Below are 23,568 nucleotides of genomic sequence, written 5' to 3'. Positions count from 1 at the left end.
GTTGTGGTTAAGTGTTTCAGTGTTGTTGAGATTTAGCTATTGAGCTAAACTGTTTGTAGGCTTGGACTCTGGCTATTCTCTCAACAGCAGAAAAAAAAATTGCTGCTTTTTGCTTTGTTTTTATCTCCAGATTTGTAATTTTTGAAGAGATGGGACAGTCCTTACAGTAAAGTGTTGTCCTGGCATGTAGAAAACAAACATCTTTTGAATTTGCAAAAGATATTTGCATGGTTTGCGCATGCAAACCGATGCTGATGGGAGAAGCGGCTGGGGGGTAGGAGAGAGGAGGAAGCTGGCCGGGGGAGCAGGAACTGCTAGGGGAGCAGACAACGGAGCCGGCTGGGGTGGAAGGCAGGAAGAGAACACCTCTACCCTGCCTTCCTCCATTTCTGCAGGTAAGCAGGCACATAAAGCCATCTACAGATGGTATTATGTTTCTCAAAAAAGATGAGAAAAGCTTCTTTCATCTTTATAAATACTGTTCCTGCACAGCTCCCATTATATCCAATGGGGGCAGCAGGAATGTTACAGGAAAAATGAAAAGGCAGAGAATCAGTGATTTCTCCACACTTTTCATGTAACTAAAGGCCTGATTCAGAGATGTACACTAATCCGATGGTTAGCTTACATTTCCGATGATGAGAGGTCCGCTCATATCTTGCCTGCAGACCCTTCCAAGCCGCAGCATTTGGGGGGCAGAGCGTGGGCTTGGCTAGTCACCATTCCAGGAAACGGGGATGTGTCGCCCCCATTTTCCAGGAGGGACAAGGCCAAGGTCTGATTCCCTGGCCTCGTAAGTGATCAGGAATCGGCCAGGATACAGTGTTTCAGCCTCCACAGCTTGGCGAAAGGAGCAACCATCGCGACTATCGGTTACGATGGTTGCCGATGGTGATCCCAGGCTGCTACCTCAGACACCTCCTGCTGCATTAGCATTTTAAATGGACAGAGGAAACAAGAGTATGACTTTCTCCAGAAGAAACACTGGGGTAAAGCTAGATTCTTGTTTATTAAATAGACCCCAAAACAGTCACTGTGGAATTTTTACTTGCACATTTATAAAATGGTCAAATTTGGTACAAAACCTAATTTGTTCTATGTTGTCTCTATGTACCACTACTGCTAATTTTTATACCCTTAAAGCATTTTTCTGATCCATCTAAATGGGTTTGGATGAAAAGGTCTGGTGTTGTCATGTACATGGATTTCTATTTGCAGGCTCTTTCCTATATCTTTCAATATTGTGCTTACTTTGTATCTCGCCAAGAAGATTTATATTGTATTGTACTTGGGAGTTTGCCAACGCCAGCACATTTAGTTGCTTTACAAACAGACGTATTATACTTTCTATGTTTGTTGCTTTCTGTAGACATTTGTTCACCTACTGTAGTGTATGTAGGTGCATTGATTGCAAAATGCTGATATAGGAATATAAGATAAAGAATCCGACCGTCATAACTTCAGGGAAACCTTATAAATGTCAATTAGTAGATTGATTGCATTGACATTGTTTTGTAACATTGGTTTAATCTATTAAGCACAAGGCTAACGTGGATAATTAAATATAAGATCAATAAATTATCACACACCTGTAAGATATTTTCTTTAACCCTTTTCACTATCAATGCATTAAAAAAAAATCGCTCTATAGCTGATAAATGCATTTGAGGAAAATGCACTGAAATATACTGGAGCTACAACATCAGAAACACAATACCATTGCAAGCTCTTCTATGCTAGCTTCAGCAAAACCCTCTATTGATGTACAGTATCTCCATTCATAAATAGTACAATACAGACACAAGAAAAGAAAACTCATGATAAATTATTCAGCCCTTTGGGCACATTGTCAGCAGCATTTTCAAATACTGTAGGGTCTTGTTAAATCTAATCAAACACCTACAAGATCTCTTTGTTTATGGGAGATGTCACCGATCTACAGGTTCTTCTGCCTCATGCAAAACTGTGGCAGCAGCTGAACAACACTTTGACAAGCAAGATCGTGATAGGGATTGATGGCAGCTTATCTTGTGAATCACAAGGTTGCCTTGTGCAAAAGGCAGTGTTATTAATAAAATGTGACCCAAGAAGAAAGTATACATAAAGTATTTAGGGCTCTATTTACTACAATCAGCATGTTGAATGCAGATTGTAGTGTGATATTATCGACTGAATTCGCAAAATATCACAGGGATTTACTACAAATCCCTTGCAGGGACAGAGCTTGCGATAAAGCTCTGTCCCTGCGAATCCCCTCCGCACACTAGTCACGGTATTTTCGCAAAAAATACAGTGACAAAGTGCCCGTGCATGCGCCGACCGGCCGCTGCTACCCCCCCTGGTGCCAAGCCCTGCCCCCAGCGCTAAGCCTCACCCCCGTGATCCCCCCTCCCTTAATTACACTTACCTGAATGATCCGGGCCTCCGGTGATGTCCTCTATGCCTCCGATCAGGTGATCTCCCATACCGCACTGGGACCCGATCACCTGATGACCGGGCCACAGTGCACTATGGGAGACCAGCTGACCAGAGGGGAGACATCACCGGAGGTCCGATCACCGGTCCCTGGAGTCAGGTAAGTAAAAAAGTTTTTTGACAATTTGTTTTAATTTTTTTTACAGTAATCAGCTTGCGGTCTGTTTAGACCACACAGCTGATTACTGGGACTGGCTCCCAGCTCTGCTCTGCCTTTTAGAGCAGAGGAGGAGTCCGGTAACCGGGAGATACCCTGGATAATGCCACCTCCAGGTGGCGTTATTATCACAGGGCTTTCCCTGATATTTTTATAAAATTTATTTTTAGTAACTTTGGCCAGATCACATTTCCCATTACAATTATGGGAAATGCGATCTGATTACTAAAAATAAGTGATACTTAGGGGTTGGAGTAGAATTTTACAAATTCTACTTCAATTGCCCTGTAATAACTATAGGTGATACTAAAATAATGTGAAAAGGGTGTGAAAACACCATTTTTCCATTTATTTTAGTAAAAATAATGTTAATAAATAGAGCCCATAGAGAGATAAAGTGGAGAGAGACAAAGTACCAACCAATCATCTTCTGTCATTTTTTTCAATCACAGCCTGTAAAGTAACAGTTAGGAGCTGATTGGTTAGTACTTTATCTCTCTCCACTTTATCTCTCTCCCTAAGCTTTGATACTCTTCCCCCTTAGATGTTCCACAGACTATGTCCAGATTGCATGTGTAGAACATCTAAGTACTTTCTTATACATGACTCTCTCAGCCAATGAAAGCTCAGCATTGGATTTCTATACTGAAATCCTGCGGTGGTGCACTCATTCGGGTAGTACTAAGTTCGTCGTCCGCGATTTTCAATTTTTTTGTTTTGCCAACATGGAGGGAGAGGACGTGAACCACACGTTGGAGAGTATGGATTTTTTATAACAGGTACCATATGGATTATCTACTTGGAGAAGTGGACATGATGGCTTCATGGCTTCAGTGATACATAGGTGAGTATGTGAGATAGGGAGTTTGAGTGTGAGTGTACATGTGTGTGTGCATGTACGTATTGTTACGGTGTGTATGTTCTGTCGTTTTTTTGAATATTTATTTTGCTGTGGAACTACAGGTACCAGCGGGTCCATAATGCCCAGCATGCTGGTACTTGTGGTTTTCCAAGTACCAACATGCAGGGGAGGCTTGCTTGCTTATCTAATCTATTTTTTTACACCACACTACACTATCAACCTGGCACCCACCGGCCAGGGGTGCTGGGAATAGCCCCGGGCTATCAACCTAGACCAGGAATCCCAAGCCTGGGCTGACTAGCGGTGAGGGGTAATGCTTTGGCTGGGGTACCTGTTGAAACGGTTTCCCTGGCTGTGGCATTACTGGTTCTAGAATTTACAGGGAAACCCTACGCATTTCTTTCCTCTGTATTTCCAGAACCAGGACCGGCTCAGAGCCCAGTGCTGGTTGCACTAAATACAGGGGACCCCTACGTCTTTTGTCCCCTGTATTTTGGCAACCAGGGCTGGTTCTGAATAGCCTAGTGCTGGTTGTTCTTTTGGGGAGGGGACCACACAATTTTTTTTCTAATTTTACACTGGTTTTACATTTTTTTAACACAGAAGCACAGACTGATCTCACTGATCCCGTCCATGCTTCTGTGTTTATTTACATGGAAAACAAATGTATCATGGATCTCCTTGATCTGTGCATGCATCTGTGTAGGTTGAAATGTGAAACTCGAATAGAAAAAGGTGTTCTATTTGAGTTTTCTACTTGGGTTCTTTTTTGTGTCTTTTGCGGCCAATTTGCACTATATTTCGGCCGTTAAAACAAATCGAATCTTTATTAAATTTCCAGGTCCTATTGCTGTCTATGGCAAAGTGCTTCCGAGTTGTTCCGATGGTCTATGTGTCCGAAAACATGTTAACGGTCGAGTTACAGGTATTGACGGCAGAATTTTAGACATCGAATGGAGCAAAGTCGGCTGAGTTTAACCTTTAGTAAATTCCGAATATGCATTTAACGGCCGAATTTGCCCAATTCTATGTAATTTGACCTTAGTAAATTTACCCCCTCTAATCTACAGTATGCATTATCCTGTTCTAGATTTCTTAAAACAATGTACGATAACGTTTCAAAAATATATATATTCTTTGTGCCATCTGCTTTCTTTAGCATATTTTGGGCAATGTCCCTTTCATTAGGAGAATACCACAATTATTCTTCATCCATTTGATGCAGCTTTTCAGCATACACTATGGGTTAGGTTATCTGTTTCAGGGTAGTAAACTAGTTTGTGACTCTAAATCTGTAATAGCTCTTCTTGATATGCAGCAGCTAAAAATAAAATGTAATCACTTTACAGGACACTGAATGGTTAAACAAGTGTGGACGACAAACAGTAGTTTGAGAAGACTTTTATCTTTTAGAGAAGAATTTGATCTAAATTAGCTTATTCCACTCCCTGGATACAGCTGCAGATCTGGTTTACCACATATTTGAAAAACAATGTTCTTTACAAAATAGCAATGACTTTCCACTACAAGAGAGACATATCTATTACTTTGATGTAATTACCAGTTATTCTTACATAGTGCACACATAGGGTCTGATTCAGACCCGCTCGCAAGCGGGTCGATGGTCCCCCACTGCGCATGCGCCACCTCCGGCATGCGCATGCGCGAGACCCATCCAGCGACGGCTGCTCCGTTGCTAAGGCTCTCACTACAAGACGGGGTGGCTGTCGATGTTGATTGACAGCTCGCACCGTTTTGTAGGCGGGGAGGGGGGGTGGCTGGGGGAGGGGGGTGGCTGCACAAATGCAGGAGTTCCCTTAGGAACGCCTGGCGTTTGTGGGCAGCCCTACTGACCAGGGGCGGAGAGCCACACGGGACCCCGGTTAAGAGGAGGCGTGGCCTAATTGCGGGAGGCGTGGCCACGCTCCATTGAAAAAAATGTTTTTCAGCGCCGGGGAGGGGGCGCTGTGAGTCCCTCAGCCCGGCGCAAAGCCAGAGGGGGGTGCGATCAGTGTGATCGCTGCCCCCTTCAGGCATAGGAGATTGCTGTGGCTGCTGCTTAGCAGCCGCAAGCAATCTCCCACTGCAGCCCACACAGCAGTCCAGCGCTGCTGCAGAGGTAGGGAGGAGGGAGAAAATGAGGGGGGCGGCGCCGGACCCGGGCCCCCGCCAGGCCCCTCTGGAAGCCCGGGCCCGGGTAAACTGTACCCGCTCCCCCCCCCTCTCGGCGCCCCTGCTACTGACATCACTAGTGATGTTAGTAGTGGACTTCCTGCTCTATTAGAGCAAGGAGTCAACTCGGGCTTGTGAGAGCTGAGACCCTACCACAGGGTCTCCTCGCAAGCCCGATGGTTGCAATAATCGCGATGGGCTCCAGGACGCGCACAAAAGCTGTGGGTGGTCACCCACAGCTTAGCAGGCAGCCTGAAGAAAAAAAAAATCGCCCATCAGACCTGCGAGCTGCCTCCGGAATCAGGCCCATATTCCGCAGCGCTTTACAGAGAATATTTGCCCATTCACATCAGTCCCTGCCCAATGGAGCTTACAATCTATGGGCCTTATCCAGCAAGGATCGCAGTTGCTAATATGCACGCAATTGGCTGATTGTTGTGTTCTGCGCATGCAATATGCACCGCAGTGCGCAAACCTGCCACTGCGCTTGGGACTGCGATCGCAGTGACTACGCAGACACATCACAGAGTGATTGACAGGAAGTGCCGTTTGTGGGTGTTGGGGGGGTGGTCGGCGAAAAGCAGGTGTGCCAGTGCGTTTCAATGCAGTTGAAGGGACGTGCATAAATTAGCCACTGCGATGCTGTACACAGCCTGAGGCCTCATAGCGTGCACTGAAGTTAGCAATTTTTGAGTAAGGTCAGAGCTTGTGCAAGTGTGCGGGAGGCTGCGATGGTACCGATGGTTACGCAGTCTTGCTAAACATTACGGATGTGTGTAAGGTAAAAAGGGCGTCCTTATATTGTGCTGCAACAGCATGGCGATCACAATGGATTAGCTTACTATCGCAGTTGAACTGCGTGCGTAATCACTATTGCATTTGCAGTTGCGATCCATATATAATCAGGCCCTATGTTCCCTATCACATGCACACACATATACACTAGAATTGAATTTTGTTGGGAGCCAATTAGCCTACCAATATATTTTTGGAGTGTGAGAGGAAACTGAAGCACCCGGAGGAAACCCACGCAAGCACATGGTAAAATATTCAAACTCCACACAGGTCAGGCCATTGTGGGAATACTGTAGTCAATATGTCATATCCAAACTATTTAGCATTTGGTGCTAAGTAAAAAAGAGATAACATTCATATATAAAAAACAATTAAAATCATAACAGTCATAGTCATTGTGTGCAATCATGTGTCACGACCAGGGGTGACAGGCTGTTGAGATCGCGGCACTTACCGCTCCGGGCGCTGTGGCATGGTGTTTCCAGCAGAGGTGCAGGTTCCTGGAGAATAGCGCTGGGTGCTGTGAGTCTCCGCAGACCAAGGGCTTCCATCTGGAGGCAGGTGAGAGGGGCTGAGACTGGCAGACCTTCCACGCTGTGACCACTGGGCGCGGCCATCTTGGATTTGGGTCACATGTCGTTTCTGGCCAATCAGGTTCAGTCTGGGCTGGAGAGGCTAGCAACCAATCCTGCACTACCTGAGGGTACTAAAGGGCTGTCAAGAGGCTCTTTAGTTGCCAGTGCAACGTCTATCACAGCGTATGCTGTGAGCTAGTTCTCTGTGCTCCTTTGTTCATTTAAAGTGTCAGTACCAGTGTGTTTCTGCAGACTCCCCTCTCAGCCTTGGTGCAGTTTGCTCCTGTTACTAAATGTCTCCTGATCCCGTCTACCTGCTATACCCAGCCTACCCCGGGTCTCTGAGTTCCGCCAGTGTCTCGCAGCCTGGTTCTGATCCCGTCGCGTGTCACTGCTTCATGAGTCATACTCCCCTAAGGCCGGCTGCCTTCAAGTACCAGCAAACAAGTCCTCATTCCTCATCCGACTCCACTCCGGGTCCAAGCGCACGCCAAGCCGTGACATCATGGTACATATGTTACAAATGGTAGAATCACATGCTATGCTGCCTCTCATTCTCGCCATTTTGGAACAGAGAGGGAGAGGGGATGATTCCAGCGAGGGAGTGGTGCTCAGACAGATTGATCGTCCTATTGACTATCTTAGGTTGAGAGTGTTAGGGCAATGGTGGGAATATAAGTGATGGGGAAGATGTACTAAGCTCTGGAAAGTGATAAATTAGAGAGTGATAAACTACCAGCCACTCAGCTCCTAACGGTCATGTTACAGGCCTTGTTTGAAAAATGATAGGAGCTGATTGGTTGCTACTTTATCACTCCCTAATTTATTACATTCCAGAGTTTAGTACATATGCCCCAGTGTATAGTTGATGGGCTTGGTTCAGAGTTGTACACTTATGCAATCCTGTACGCAGACACTGTGCAAAAATATGCAAAGAATGCAGAGCCGTAACTAGACTTTTTGGTGCCCTGTGCCAGAAAGAGCATAGGCGCCCCTCTCATTTTTCAATGGGCCATGGTTTCATGGGGAAGGGCCAGGGAAGAGATAGGAGAGGCCAGGAAATGCTGGGGATGAAATAAGAGGAAGCTACAAGTGAGAATGATAATAAACAGAAATTTGACAGGCTCAAACAGCGCCCCCTGACCTGTGGTGCCCTGTGCCATGGTACCGGTCGCACTACCCTACCTATGGCCCTGAAAGAATGTATGGAGCCACCCACATGCGGTTTTGCAAATCCAAGCATCTGCGTATAAAGATTCAGCATCAGTTGCAGATCATTCGATTATCGGTCTTCTGAGTAGCCCTATGGTCAGGCAGAATGGCCATGGGAACCAAGACGGCGGAGCCAACACGGCAGAGCCACTTTCACTGCGTATGGGATAGTAGACACAGGATCTTTGCCACCACCTTCTGCAAATGCTGCCTGACTGTTAATCACACAGAGTAAAAAGCCTCTGCAAGTGACTACGGTAATGCACCTAGACGCATGCTCGGTATGACATTTACACAAATTGCCGATTATCGCTCAACAGCATAAACATCGGAATATCGTACATCTCTGAATCAGGGCCACTGTTTACTGAGGATCCTTGATACAGAGAGAAAGCATCCATTTAGCAGGTCTTACTCCTGATCTATCCATCTTTTAGTCATGAATTTGGAGTGCCAAGTGATCATTTGGCTGATTATCCTAGAGTTATAGTAACTGAGAACTATGGGCAGTCTGAGGGTCTGATTCAGACCTGCTCGCTAGCGCTGTGCTCTCGCAAGCAGCCTGATGGTTTGCCAACGTGCATGCGCACGCATCGTTCTGCGTGTGCGTGAACTACTCTGTGCGATCACAGCCCGTCGCTCACTCAGCAAAGACAGCCCAGTGAAATGAGTGACAGGAGAGGCCGTTTGTGGGTGGTAACAGGGGCAGGACACTAATAACGGGGGTTGAAGATGCGAACGCAGGCGTGCCTTAGTGTTTCAACGACAATTTTAGAGGCGTGAATAAGTAACAGGCAGCATCATAGCACACGTCACTTGCCTTTTTTTACCCTGATTTCCTTGCAATGCTTGCGGTAGGGTAAAGCTCCCGCAAGCACTGCGTTAGCATACGATGGTGCTCGATGTACCAATGTTTTAATACAATTCCAGAAGATGATGTGTGCTGGTGGGCGGCTCTGCATTTGTGATTGGGCGTACGCTCACACAAAGTGACCGCTCGCTAAGACATGGTGGGCATGCTTATGCCTTGGCGAGCGATCGCTGCTCGTGGCATCACTTTGAAAAATTTGCATACGCATCTAGCGAGTGTATGCAGATAGTGACCTGGTCTGAATCAGGCACTGAGACCGCTACCCAGTGCGGACCTGGACAAGATTTCCATGTTGTTGCGTGGATTTTATTTTATATGAATCTGCAAAAAAGGCAAAGGTTTGAAGAGGTATAACAATTCATATTTATTGCATTTATCGGTCCTAGCCATGAAATTTAATTTTTTTTTTTAGCTGTGTTTTAGGTCTTGTACAATCTGCTTGAGAAAGGGGGGCTAAATGGCATTATAGAATTGACCTAATGATTTGTTCATACTGATGCCTTGGCAGATAATATAGGTAGTTTTCCAGTGAAAACTGAAGTTTAGTTTGAGAAGTACTATACAGTATATGGAGAGGAATACAGTCAATATCCCGGTGGCTGCGATCCTGACGCCTCTCATAATCCCGATGTCGGCATTTAGATCGCTGGGATACCGAAGGTAAGTAGCGGGGTGGGGGGGGAGGGTTAGGTTTAGGGTGCTGGGAGGTTAGGTTCAGGCACTGGCAGGAGGGGGTAGGGTTTAGCACCAAGGAGGGAAGGTTAGTGTAGGGAGAGGGGGAGGGTTAGCATACCAAACAACAAGTGTCGGTATTCTAGCCCTGTTGGTATGCCAGTGTCTGGATTCTGACAGCCGGAATCCCGACTACCGGCATCCCATATCCAACCCTATGGACCTATGGAGATGTTATGGGAGGAGGTGGAAAAGTAGGCTTCAGACTTGTTGATTCTGTAACAGGAAATTTCTCCAACTTTGGAAAGTTCGCTGAAGAATATAGGGATGGGTGCCAGTGGTTTGGATAAGGTGAGGAGAATGACTAGAGAGAATGGAAGTTAGGGAATAGGGTTGGGAACACCATAATGTCTGGGCACTGCTCTGCCAGCAACTCCTGGGTACAAAAGGTGAGCCACAGCAGGAGCAGCATTGTGGAGAAAGTGAGAGTAATTAATGACTTACAGTGTGAGGTGACATAGGACTGCATGCCGCCATTAGGTTGCATGGTAATGTATGTGGCTTTCTGTATATGCTGGACATTGGGATATATTTAATGGAACAATTGAGTCTATTGTTTGTCATGGAACACAGGTTACATACATCATCAATAGGCAATCAAAAGTATATCCAGCTGAATATATTAAATGCTACATAAGCTGCTGCAATCCTCTAAAAGGAAACCAATCAATAATAAAAAATGAGAAAAAAGTATAGACAATATTTCCAGGAATATACACAAAGCTAAACAAACTCAAATAGGACACAACAATTAATAAAAAAAAAGGAATCATGGAGACGTTCTCAAATCTATATGCATTTTTTAAATATCTTTTTTTTTATTTTAGAATATTCTACTACTTGACATTGCTTTATTTATTGTGTTACCTTTCATTAATAAATGTATGAATTATTATTTTTCTTCCTTCTGCTGACTAAATACACCATTGTCATATTATTTATTTTTGGTAATGTTTATTCGTTTTTTTTTATTTTATATTCCAGTTTGTGCATATTTGTTAAGATTTAAGTTTTCACCATACTGCATATTGTAACGTACCTAATTTTTCCTGTAGTGCACAGGATAAATATTCTCTTTTATCTATACTAAGAACGTTGTGTCTGTTTGTTCCATGTTGGCGCAAAAACTACAGAACCGATTTTCATGAAAACTTCATCATTTTGTAGTGGAATAACAAAAATAAAATGTATTGCCATGATCAATGCAAGAGATAGGTGTGGCACCATGTGCAGAACGGGAAAGGGGTGGGTGGGGGAGAGGTGTTTTGGGCCTGCAGTCACTTGAATAGGATACTAAGAATTGTATAGAAACACTCAAATGCGCTGTGTCATAAATATTCATAAACCATAAAAACGGGTATACTCTCTTTATGGTGTAAGCCCCCAGTTTGGGTAGGTGTACTTCCAGTTACAGAAGAACGCAAGATAGTAGATAAAACATATATGGAGAGATATATATGGAAAACATGCAATAAAATACACAAAATTTATTGTTTTTACATACACACAATAAAACACCCAAATAGATGGGTAAATCCACACTTATGAATACAAAAAAACTGTGACGGTAATACAAGGTGTAGGTTTACCAGGAGACCTTTAAAAAATGGGCATGTAGAAATAATGTTGAAGGTTTCCGGATACCTCAACGTGAGACCACTTCCTCTGGATCAACTGGATGTCTGCACCAGGGTAAAGTTGATGATCTCTGGGCCTGATCCAGCAAGGATAGCAGTTGCCAATATGCACGCATTTGGCCGAGTGTTGCGTCCTGCGCATGCATCGCAGTGTGTGTGCGCGAACCGGCCAATGCAATCGGGACTGTGATTGCAGTGACTACGCACACCCATTGCAGAGTGATTGACAGGAAGTGCCATTTGTGGGTGGTGATGGGGAGGGGGGGTTGGGGGAAATGCAGGCGTGCCAGTGCGTTTCAACGCCGTTGCATGGTCGGTCATAAATTATCCATATTTACTACCATAAGCGGCTTCAAGATTCTGTAGGGCTAATGCAGGATCCGTGCGTTTGAACCAGCTGCCACAACCGCCATCATTAGTATCAGCACTAGCACCAGCCTCATGTTAGGTGCAAGAGATCTGTCATTAACAGGTCTTCCCTTCAGGACGTGGCCTCATGGTACACCCCAGGTTTAATCACTCTGGGGGGGCGCCCCCAGAGGTGCTCCCTGCACTGCCAGCTCCTCCTCAGTTACCGGGATCTGCACAATAACATCACAGTGCAGCGCCAGGCTCCCGATCACTGAGTAGCCAGTATTCTGGTGTCCACCCCTGGGGGATGACATCAGGTGCAGTCCACACCCCCCTAGTGACGCCAATGCATAAACGCTGTATGCTTCAATTCACTATGTGCGCCCATACACAGACATCAGTCTGACTCGGAATCACACCCTATGCAGAAATGTATCAAATTAACACTAGTTGTTATGAGCCCTTATTAAACGTGATCTGGTGCTATTGAATCTGGGTTTAAAAGGTTTAGGCAACCTTGTGTTTCTAGTGTATTTTATACCATTAACCTTTGATGGATAACAATAGTTTAGCCTATAGGAAGGCTAAATATATTCTTATGTCAGAGTTTATAATATTCATGACCAGTGGCGGCTCCTACCCTCCTAGATGAGGGGGACTTCCGCTGCCAAAAAGGAGAAGGGACTGAATAAACACTTGCCGGCACATGGCCGGGTTCGGATGCCTGCCCAATGGATGCAATCCCTAGAAGCTGGGTATGGCTGCCTGAAAGGCAGAGAAGTGGCTTCATCCTGGAAGCATGCTCTCTGCTAATAGTAGCCCGAACTGGCAGTCCAAGGGGGAGGAGACACCTCCCCTTGGGGCTGCCTCTCATGTGCGTGACTGGCAGGTGGCACTTCCAATGGGAAGCCACCTCCAGTCACAGTGTAGCCAGTGCACTCACTGAGCTGACAGATTGTACTGGGGGGCTGCAGACCCTAGGTAAAATCTGCCACTGTTCCTGACCCAAATGATGAAGGAACAATAGGGGAGATGTACTAAGCATCGCTTCCGCAATGCGGTACATCCCTCCTGACTTCGCGTACATACCACGGTTAATTACCGTGGTATGTACAAAGGATTTCACAAAGGACAGCGCTCTCGATAAGGGCTGTCCTTTACGATGCTGCCGGGCAGAGGGACTTCTGGGTTGAACACCCAGAAGTCTTCTGCATGCTCAGAAGGCCGCAGGCTGTGGTGGCTCATGGGAGGGATCCGATTGGGTCCCTTCCAGCCAGGAGCATCACGTTAAGAAGTTTCTGTTCTTAAGAAGGCTTCTATTGGGTAAGGTGGCGTTACCTAGCGACGCGAAGCAGGAGAATAAATCGCATTCTGCTGCTTAGTACATACGAGGAATGCAGTAAAACCCCTGAAGACGCCATTTTCAGGGGTTTTACTGCATTTTCGCCGAGAGTGCATATCCCCCAACATGGTCATTTTATACATTGCTATGATCAAATGAGGAAAAACTATGAAATATACAAACAGCAGTTGCTGATTATCATTTAGAAAAGACAGGTTAATAAACCTCACAATTTACAGTAAAAACAAGATGTATTTATTATATAAACATTTTTACACAAACATTTTGAGTCACATAAAATAGATGAAAGACAGTGGTTGCCAGTGACAAGCTCTTACAAGCCAGCCTCACCCCATGGGAATTTGCAAATACCTTATAGGAGAGCTGGGAGTATTCATGCCTCCCATATTTATACTGTATGTTAATGTTAACCAAGATGAGTTTCCAAGTCTTACAACAATTATTATTTTGTTGTTTTGTCTCTTGCAGTAAGTAAGTAGCATGTTATATTTTATCTTATTAGGACAGAAATCTGTAACAGAATATAGAGTCTTAAATAACATTAGGTAAAAAACATATAAAAATGCACAAAAGATACATAGCAAGACTATTCAAATATTATCTAAAGAATACAAAACGGACAACATAAAACAGTTGATTATAAAATGTATAAACTATGAGACATTTATATATGATAAGCAATGACAACACTATGGCAAATGAAGGGGGAAGAGAGAGTGTTGTGACCTCTATAAACAGAGTACCTGCACAACACTGACAAAGGATAATAGCTGAGTGCATATAAGAAATGCTACCTGTAATAAATGTCACAAAACCATATTAACTGTGGCAATACTATTTCTGTTTATGTTTCATAAGAAGAAAAAAGGTAATCAAAAAATAAATATCTTCTTCTGTATTATAGCGCGGTGGTGAAAAATACTTACTCTGCAGTTTCAGAAGGAAATTCAATTTGCATAGTTGCTTCCAGCTATACTATTTGTACTCAGAGCTGTAACTAGGGGTGTGCGATTGTTACCATTGCCCAGGGTGCAAGGGGCCATCATCACCTGTATTTGGCTTGCAGTTTGCATGGAACTACACCTTAGGATACACCTGGCACTCAGCATCCAGACCCCTTTTCTGTGATGTCTTGCAGTAGCGTCACTAGGGCATTACTTGCTGACAGTCTGGCAGCCAGGATAGCATAGCAGGGGGAATGGGACATGGTGCGGCATACGGGGTACATAAAGCTGAATTGGGGGTGTGATCGCGTGATCACATCATTGTGGTCGCCCGCTAAACAATGCAGAGATTACTGGCATTGTGAACAGGGGGCAGGGCCATGATTACACGATTCATTGTCCCCTGGGGAAGGGGTTTGTTGCAGTTCGGGGGTTTCTGGGGACAAAGCAGCTGGTGGGGACACTTGCCTACTGTTCAGAGTGGCCGGCAGTGCCATCCACCATGCGATGAAAAGCTGCTCTGCTATTTTGGCATCACAGAACAGCCCACATTATCCTCATTGTGCTGGGAGAGGCTTGGGTGTACCCAGCAGCTCCTGGAGTGCTGGGTAAGCCCTCAGTGTGACGAGGATGGGGTGTGACACGCGAACACATCCCAACATGGTACAAATTAGGGAGCATGGCTTTGAGGAAACTAAGCCACACGTGCGCAAGGGGTCGGTAGGTGCCGCACTGGGTGTCTGCACCAAGTGGGCGAGATGTACTATACACAAAAATGCGATAACCCCCTTGAAAATGCACTTTTCTGGGGTTTTATCGTATAACCCATATGTACCAAGCACCGGAATGCTACGTCCCAATGGGTGATGGCATCTTCAGATGGCGTTGCCCAATAAAAGCCTATGGGCTTCTTTTCGGGATTCTCCCCCTGAGAGGGATCCAATTGGATCCCTCCCATCACCCCGCTGCCTGCGTCCTTCTGCACATGCGCAGAAGGACGCCAAAGGAACTTCTGTGTGTTAAACCCGAAAGTCCCTCTATCCGGGGCCATCACAAAGGACATCTCTTATTGGGAGAGCTGTCCTTTGTGATATTCTAGGTACATACCATGGTAATCAACCGTGGTATGTACCCGATGAGAGGTGGCATGTTCCGCATCGTGGATGCGATGCTTAGTACATCCCGCCCAGTATGAGGCCTCTGATGTCATGATGTCACTTGTGCAGCGGAAAGAGGTGGAGGTCGGGCACAGGGCACATTAGTGTCCTAGTACTGCATTATTTGTGCTTGCACTACTAACCACTACATTATGCCCCATACTATAACTGTACCAGGTTCACACAAATCAATGTAGACTAACATGAGAACCTCATGAGATCAGCACACTTTCCCAGCTAACACTTCTTTACCACTGCCCTAGACAACTATGACCATAGGTTTATCATGAAAAGAGTTTGAGACTTTTTATTCAATGTAATATAAACATATTTAAGTTACAGTAAGAAATCAATTTGACATGCAACAGCTGCTGTCGAAAAATGAAAGAGCTGTCCACTCTTGGAAAATTGTCAACCTTAGTCATCCTCCCCCAATCCCAAACAAGCAAAATATAATATTGGATTCCATTGTCTATTGTCCCTGCTGTGACCAAAACGTGGATTGCCATTTACATTATTGCCTAAAGCAGTGGTTACCAAACTTTTTTGAATTACGGCGCCCTAGTGCATCAGCATTGTTTTCACGGCACCCCTAAGCTTAAAGTTTGTTATTGTGAAATTCAGAAAAAATTTAGTGAAGTAGTAAAGGGAAGTAAATTGTGCTCATCTGTCATCCTTAGGTTTGGTTATATAGTGGTGGACAGGTTTGTGCTTCTGTTTGTGCACATATTTACATTACATTGACCATAAAGAATTTGATTTGGTGCTGGACCACCAACCTGAAGCACCCCTGCAAGTGTCCCGATGCACCCCAGGGTGAGCGGCGCACAGTTTAGGAACCACTGGCATAAAGAATTTTCAAAGGGGGCATTACATCAGTAGCCAGTTAGGATTCACAATCCTGATCCCTTTGAAAATGTATTGAGGATTTGAGGGAAATTTGCATCAAGGTTAAGAATCTTTCACAACAAGTATCCTCTTAAATTCCCGGCAACTTGCACAATACAACTGGAATTGTAATGCAATATTAAACATCCACGGCATACCTTATTTTATTCAATGGTTAACAAGACATCAGGATTCATTTTTAGCATCCATATTGTACCAAACTAATGCGGCACTTTTTAAACATGGTTATGAACTATTTGTTTAAACATATGTTTTGATAATTAAAGAAAAAACCTTCTACAATATACTGTATCAGTTATAATCTTATTTCCATACTTTGCTCACATATTTGTGTTATGTCCATTAAACTCATCTGCTTCTACGGACCTTAATAAATTTGAAAATAAACATCAAAGAATGGGAGTAACAACATGTGTGGGTCCATGTACATGATGTAGACAATATCTCACAGCAGCTTACTGAAGCTTCCTCTATTGATCAGTCCATAGCTGCAGCTATACTGGAGGGAGCTTCAGTAAGCAGAAGCAGGTGAGAATCTTCTGCAGACTTTAAGAGGAAAGGAATAAACCTGCTAAACATCAGTTCTGCTGTAACAATTCAAAACATGTTCTCATCTTATCATATCTGTTCTAAATGTGCACATCATTATTAAGGACATTGGTATATATAACGTTAATTGTCTGAACCATAAAATAAATAACAGAGATATTAGGATTTTCTGCCCAAGCACCAGATATGACTGTAAAACAAAAAAGTCATCTAAACTGGGGTGATCATCTTGTGGGCTACAACAATATTGAGGAAGATGCAAACACAATAACAAGGAATTCATACCTCAGTGATGTCTCTATTTTATGGTCAGTTGAGAAGTTGCACTCTTATGAACATTGGTTCAGACAACAAAATAGCTAGTTCACTATAAATAGACAGGAACAGCTGCATAACCTACTACATAAACTAAAGAATTATTTAAATAAGGATGGATTAGTAAAATATTTAAAGCACTTGTAATGCATTTTATGTGCACATAACCAATACCAAATTAGGGCCTGATTTAGAGGTAAATGCATTTTGTATCACGAACATAAGCCTAAAAATTCTATGACCATAATGACGGTATTATGTGTTTATGTGGAATAGTCTATGTCTCAAGATACTGTATACTCAAGTGAAAACACAACAGGCATACAAATGTATATATGCCAACGACAGCATATAAAAGCAGATTGACAGTGTAGTATAATGAAGTGTCATCTACATAAGAGAGAATAGGGTCTTGTCAGTGTTATTAATAAATGTGAAAGTCTCTCAATGCTTTACGGCCACAAATCTGAGATACATAAATATCTAATACAGATGCATTTTGGTGCCTATGCACAGTATATAAATGCATATATTTATACCACTAAAAATTGACATATGTCAAAATCTAAATAAGTCCCTTAATACTAGTCCAGCTACTTTGAAATATGAACTATTTTACAGGCAGTGTTCAGTGGTTTAATTAACTGTGCATTTCAGTTCTGCAAGGCAGTGCAAGCACAGCTCTTAATATTGAGCAGGTTCCAGGCTGTCACACAGCACAACAGAGCACATCTCCTATGCTAGATACACTAAACACCACAGTAAAGATGGTCCAATTATTTTCCCATAATGTATGATCATTTTGCTTACACATGACAGCAGCCGCAGGTATCTTTACCGAAACAGATTTATTTCTGAATGACAGACATTTTAAACAAATTCAAGTCCTATTGATAGTTGTTTTAAAATGGATATATAAGCACCCCTTTCAGGCTTCATATACTATGGGGGGATTAAATTAGACGTGAGTTCCATGGCCTCTGCACGCGGGATTTCCATTACACGCACTCAGGGGTGTATCTAGGGATCCAAGCGCCCCTGGCAATGTAGTGGACTGGCGCCCCCCTATGCAGTGCCCCCAGTAGTGATCCCCCAGTTGTAATCCCCCCTATGCTGCATTGTCCCCAGTACTAGTCCCCCCTATACAGTGCCCCCATTAGTAATCTCCCCTATGCTGCATTGCCCCAGTAGTCCACCCATAGTAGTCCCCCTATGCAACATTGCCCCAGTAGTAGTCTCCCCTATACAGTGCCCCCAATGCTGCATTGTCCCCAGTAGTAGCCCCCCTATACAGTGCCCCCAGTAATAGTCCCCAGTAGTAGTCCCCCCATACAGTGCCCCCAGTAGTAGTCCCCCCGTACAGTGCCCCCAGTAGTAGTCCCCCCTTATACAGTGCACCCAGTAGTAGTCCCCCCTATTCAGTGCCCCCGGTAGTGGCCACTGCCCCTAAATTGCCCCCAGTAGTGGCCACCACTATACAGTGCCCCCAGTAGTGACCCCCTCTAACTTGCCCCCAGTAGTGGCTACCCCTATATAGTGCCCCCAGTAGCGGCCACCCCCTATTTCAGTGCCCCCCCTGCTGTGCCAGGCTTATACACACACACAGAAAAAATACAACTTACCTGATCCCTGCTCCTGATACGACCGCCGCTGTCTGCTCTGAGTCACTCCTGGCCCGCTCTTCTCTTGCATAGGAGAGACATCATGACGTATGACGTCTTTCCCATCACATGCTGCGGGGGGAACCGGCACACGGAGCTCATTAGTGAGCTCCAGCTGGCTCCCTCCGCAGACGACGCAGCAGCAAATGAGAGTCTGTCTGACTCTCATTGGCTGGCTGCTATTACACTGGTGGCTGTGTGTTTGTAAACTGTGTAGGGCAGACCGCTCTCACTGCGGTCTGCCCTACACTTGTGGGGCCGGGGGACTTGTCCACCCCTTGGCTACTGGTGGCACTGCCGGATGGCGCCCCCCCCCTTTGGTCGGCACCCCTGGCGAGTGCCATCCTGGCCAATGGTTAGATACGACCCTGCACGCACTCACGATACTTGCGCAAATTAGAAACAGCATGTTTTAAATGTCACTCGTTACTTCTGCAGTGTGCAACCAATGTGAAGTACATGAAAGTGTGGAAATCATCTTGAACCCCCAACAAAGTAGCAAATAAGATAGCAGGGATGTTAGTGGCTATAAGCAAAGTGTTGGAGGCCATTACACAGTGTCACATGGTTGATTTTTGGAACTTAATATGTCTCTGTAGTGAATTTTAAGTGTGAATATAAAAAACACCCTTGTAACTGCCATCTGCAAGTTCAAAAACCCATTTCCCACCAATACAACATACATGTCCCACATCATTTACACCATATCATACATGTCCCACATCATTTACACCCCATCATACCTGTCCCACATAAATTACACCCCATCATACATGTCCCACATCAGTACACCCCATCATACATGGCCCACATGATTTACACCCCATCATACATGGCCCACATCATTCACACCCCATCATACATGGTCCACATCATTCACACTCCATCATACATGGCCCACATCATTCACACCCCATCATGCATGGCCCACATCATTTACACCTCATCATACAAGGCTCACATCTTTCACACCCAATCATACATGGCCCACATCATTTACACCTCATCATACAAATCTCACATCTTTCACACCCCATCATACATGGCCCACATCATTTACACCCCATCATACATGGCCCACATCATTTACACCCCATCATACATGGCCCACATCATTCACACCCCATCATACATGGTCCACATTATTCACACCCCATCATACATGGCCCACATCATTCACACCCCATCATGCATGGCCCACATCATTTACACCTCATCATACAAGGCTCACATCTTTCACACCCAATCATACATGGCCCACATCATTTACACCTCATCATACAAGGCTCACATCTTTCACACCCCATCATACATGGCCCACATCATTTACACCCCATCATACATGGCCCACATCATTTACACCCCATCATACATGGCCCACATCATTTACACCCCATCATACATGGCCCACATCAATTACACCCCGTTATTTACACCCCATCATACATAGCCCACATCATTTAACCCAATTTTATGCAAAAATAACATTTATTGGCCATATTTTAATATTTATAAACCTCTAAATACATTATTAATATTCAATGGGAAGGGTGCCCTGGGGCTCCTGCACGGCATCCTGCATTTTTACATTACAATAAACATATTTCCTTACTTTTCACCAAGTATGTAGCTGCAAACTAAAATCTGCGTTAACTCCCATTGAGACCCGCATTAACTTAACGCAGATTTTTTTTTATTAAACAGCAGACAGTCACGACAGTCGGTTTTTAATCTGTGTTAAGCAATTTTCACCTAATTTGCAGCTAATTGATCCTCCCCCTCTTATAATTATGTTTTTCACAGTGGAAAAGTTTGAATCTATATGGTAAACAGGGTAAAAGTCCACAGACTTGGATGGATTCCTGAACATGGCAGAAAATGAATTACTGTATAAATACTGTATGCTATTTAATGATGTTAATGTGGACAGAATTGCATGCGACAGGGGAAATGTCATGTTGTGAGGAGGGGAACTGTGCAATAGTGAAGCAACAGAGGGAGATCGAGTAGAAAAGCAAATCGATCCAACAACACAGAAAACTAATGTGAGGGTTTTAAACAGTGGTATCAAACATCCCTCTATATGAAATGAAGTACTGTAGTACTGTACATACACCCAACTTGCAATAAGAATGTTATGGTGTTATATATATATATTAGTTAATAAATCACTGATTATGCAACAAATGTCCAATAAAGTAATGACATTGTAACTATAGTATGCTGTAAGTAACAAGCGATTATCACAGTATAAACATTGAGTAGATAAACAATATAATTTAAAGAACATTATCACAATATCAATATTAATCAGTCATGTATAAATGGAGACTTTCTAAAAGTATTCACAGAAATAGGTATACGTAGAAAAACCTGCTAAAAAAACATTGTTCTGAAGAAATATTAAGAAATACCTGGATAAAAGATGATGTGTACTGTACGTTTGGTTACTGTACTTTATATACACTATAAACATACTGTAAAAATATGTTAGCGCACTTGTCATCCTGTCATTTTGGAACACTGTTTGGGTTGCTATGGCACCTGTCTGCTGGAATGTAGTTAATGACACTGATGAAATAAGGCCAATATCTGCTGGGACATGAATAGAACAGTCTGTATAACTGTACCAACAGTTAATGTCCGTGGTTTCCACAATATTGAAGGTACAGTTCAAATCAAGTTAGGCAACAAATCATATGCGTGTTTTCATACACATGTAAATAAATACTCCATGAATTCATTTTAGAATTAATCTTCGGACTTGGAAATCGAAGTCGCTCGGAGTATCTCTAAGCAGTTAACAAAGATGAGAGCTCCACTGAGCTCCCTCCATTCCCTGGTGATGGGATACTTCATCCTGTCCAAAGAACAGTGCAAGTCTTGTAACACATCTCTGTAACTCTCCCCGTAGTGAGCTGCCCAGGTGTGGAGAAAGTCGAAAGCAGGCTTCCACATCATCTGCAGGGTGAGATTAACAAGGTGATCAGTCAACAGGAGAAATGTACAAGGAGCTCGGAAAGTCCCTCCGCAGTGACTGTGAGCTAAGTATGTGACAGTCCAAAATTTAAATAGGGGAGCTACACCAACTGAGTTCCAGGCGGCGATGTTTGGCAGCGGTTGGGGTGGCAGTTGGTAGGGCTTCCCCATTTTAATATTGGACCTGCGCTGCAGCCCCACCTCTGGAGCCGCTGCCGTCTGTCTCACACTTAGCACACATATGTCACTGCAGAGGGACTTTCCGAACTCACTATGGGGTCTATGTACTAAGCCTTGGAGAGAGATAAAGTGGATGGAGATAAAGTGCCAACCAACAGCTCCTGTCACTTTACTGGTTGATACTTTATCTGTCTCCACTTTATCTCTCTCCAAGGCTTAGTACATAGACCCCTATATTAGAAATCTGAAAATAAAGCCCATTGCCATTCAGGAGGTTGGGGAATTATATTACAGTTGAACAACATGATATATACCTCACTTGCAATTATTTTATTCATTATTTCGCTAGGCGTTGTTATTGTTATTTGATGGACTTACCAGTTAATAACCATTTAATATGTACTTTTTACATCCTTACACCTACTGTAACTAAATGCTACTTTCCGGGGATCCCAAATGTTTCAGAAAACTCACCCTAAGTGGCCTATTTATCACTTAATATTTTCGGGATATCAAGAGTAACGGCCAATATTAAGTGTCCCCTGTATGTATCTATTGGGGACCGCAGCAGATATTAGAGATAGCCGATGCCCATTGTAGCCCTTGAGCTACAGCCTGCAAAAGGTATAGGAGAGGGAGTCATAGGATCCCTCCCCGCCACTCTCCACTCGCTCATGTGTTGTCAGCAGACCGCGTATGCGTAATGCTCCCGAAGAAATTAAAGTGATCACTTCACTTCTAACATCACAGTGACGGGCCTGTCCCTGTATTTTAAATACATCCAGGCAATAAGCGGCGATAAAAAAAAAATAATTATCGGGTCTAGAACCCAGTAAATAATAACTATGTCCCCAAATGTGCTGCAAAGTTTCATATCTCTGGAATAACAATTGGGAGATGTTCTGTGCCTGAGACAGGTGCTAGTTGGACCGGTGTTACTGAATGACACAGCAGCTTGTAAAACCCAGAGGAATTGTACAGCACTGATGAGCCAGAATTCTCCCAAAGTGAAAAAGGTCTGGAGGAGCAGACTGGTGCACTCAGTGTTACCTTTAATTTGATTCTACACGTTGAACAGAACAGAGGGCCTGATTCAGAGCCAGACGCTATTTGTGCTCGCTCGTTCAGAAAAAGGGTCCGGCTATTTAAATTGAGCGCTCGCTCTTTGCGGTCTGTTGACGCCTCTATGTCTGAGCGAGCAAAGAAACATGCGCTCGCTATTTTGTAAAGACGCCCCCTGGCCGTTATCTCCACTATTTATTAGATTAATCGAGTACATCGAAAGGCGTCTGAACTGCTTTCAGTGCTTGTGGTAGGTTTTACTTCCCGCAATCACTGCGAGCAGTTCAGGCTAAAAGACAACCAAGTGACGTGGTCGATGACACTGCTTTGTTAATTATACACACCCATTAAACGCCCGTTTTGACCGTTTGGCACGCCTGCGTTCGGATCTCCACTCCCCATTTTCAAGCACCTTCCCCTGTTACACCCACAAACACCTCATTCTGTCACTCAAATTAGCAGCCCCTCGCTGTTTTGCGAGCGCACGGTTTCCGACCGCAATGACTGGTTGGCGCATACGCATTACGACCCATATGCATGCGCAGATGTGCGAACATCGCTTGGAGCGAGCGGCCACTTACAAGCGGCCCTGAATCAGGCCCAGAGTCCT

The 23,568-nt window shown here is 44.2% G+C and overlaps 1 protein-coding gene across 3 annotated transcripts in view; it reads right to left on the bottom strand.

Moving 5' to 3' along the window:
- Window positions 1-18,623: 18,623 nt before the first annotated feature.
- Window positions 18,624-23,568, bottom strand: part of MACC1 (MET transcriptional regulator MACC1) — a 51,588-nt gene continuing 46,643 nt past the window's right edge. For all 3 annotated transcript variants that reach the window (XM_088457373.1, XM_088457372.1, XM_088457371.1), the window contains exon 5: window positions 18,624-21,698. In XM_088457373.1, the coding sequence (XP_088313499.1) occupies window positions 21,489-21,698 (210 nt within the window). In that variant the 3' untranslated portion in view covers window positions 18,624-21,488. The remainder of the gene's footprint in view (window positions 21,699-23,568) is intronic.

The sequence above is a fragment of the Taudactylus pleione genome, unplaced genomic scaffold (assembly GCF_031769625.1).
Source record: "Taudactylus pleione unplaced genomic scaffold, aTauple2 ptg000758l, whole genome shotgun sequence".
Lineage (NCBI taxonomy): Eukaryota > Metazoa > Chordata > Amphibia > Anura > Myobatrachidae > Taudactylus > Taudactylus pleione.
Note: the sequence above shows the minus strand (reverse complement) of the source record. Positions and strands in the feature narration are given on the sequence as shown.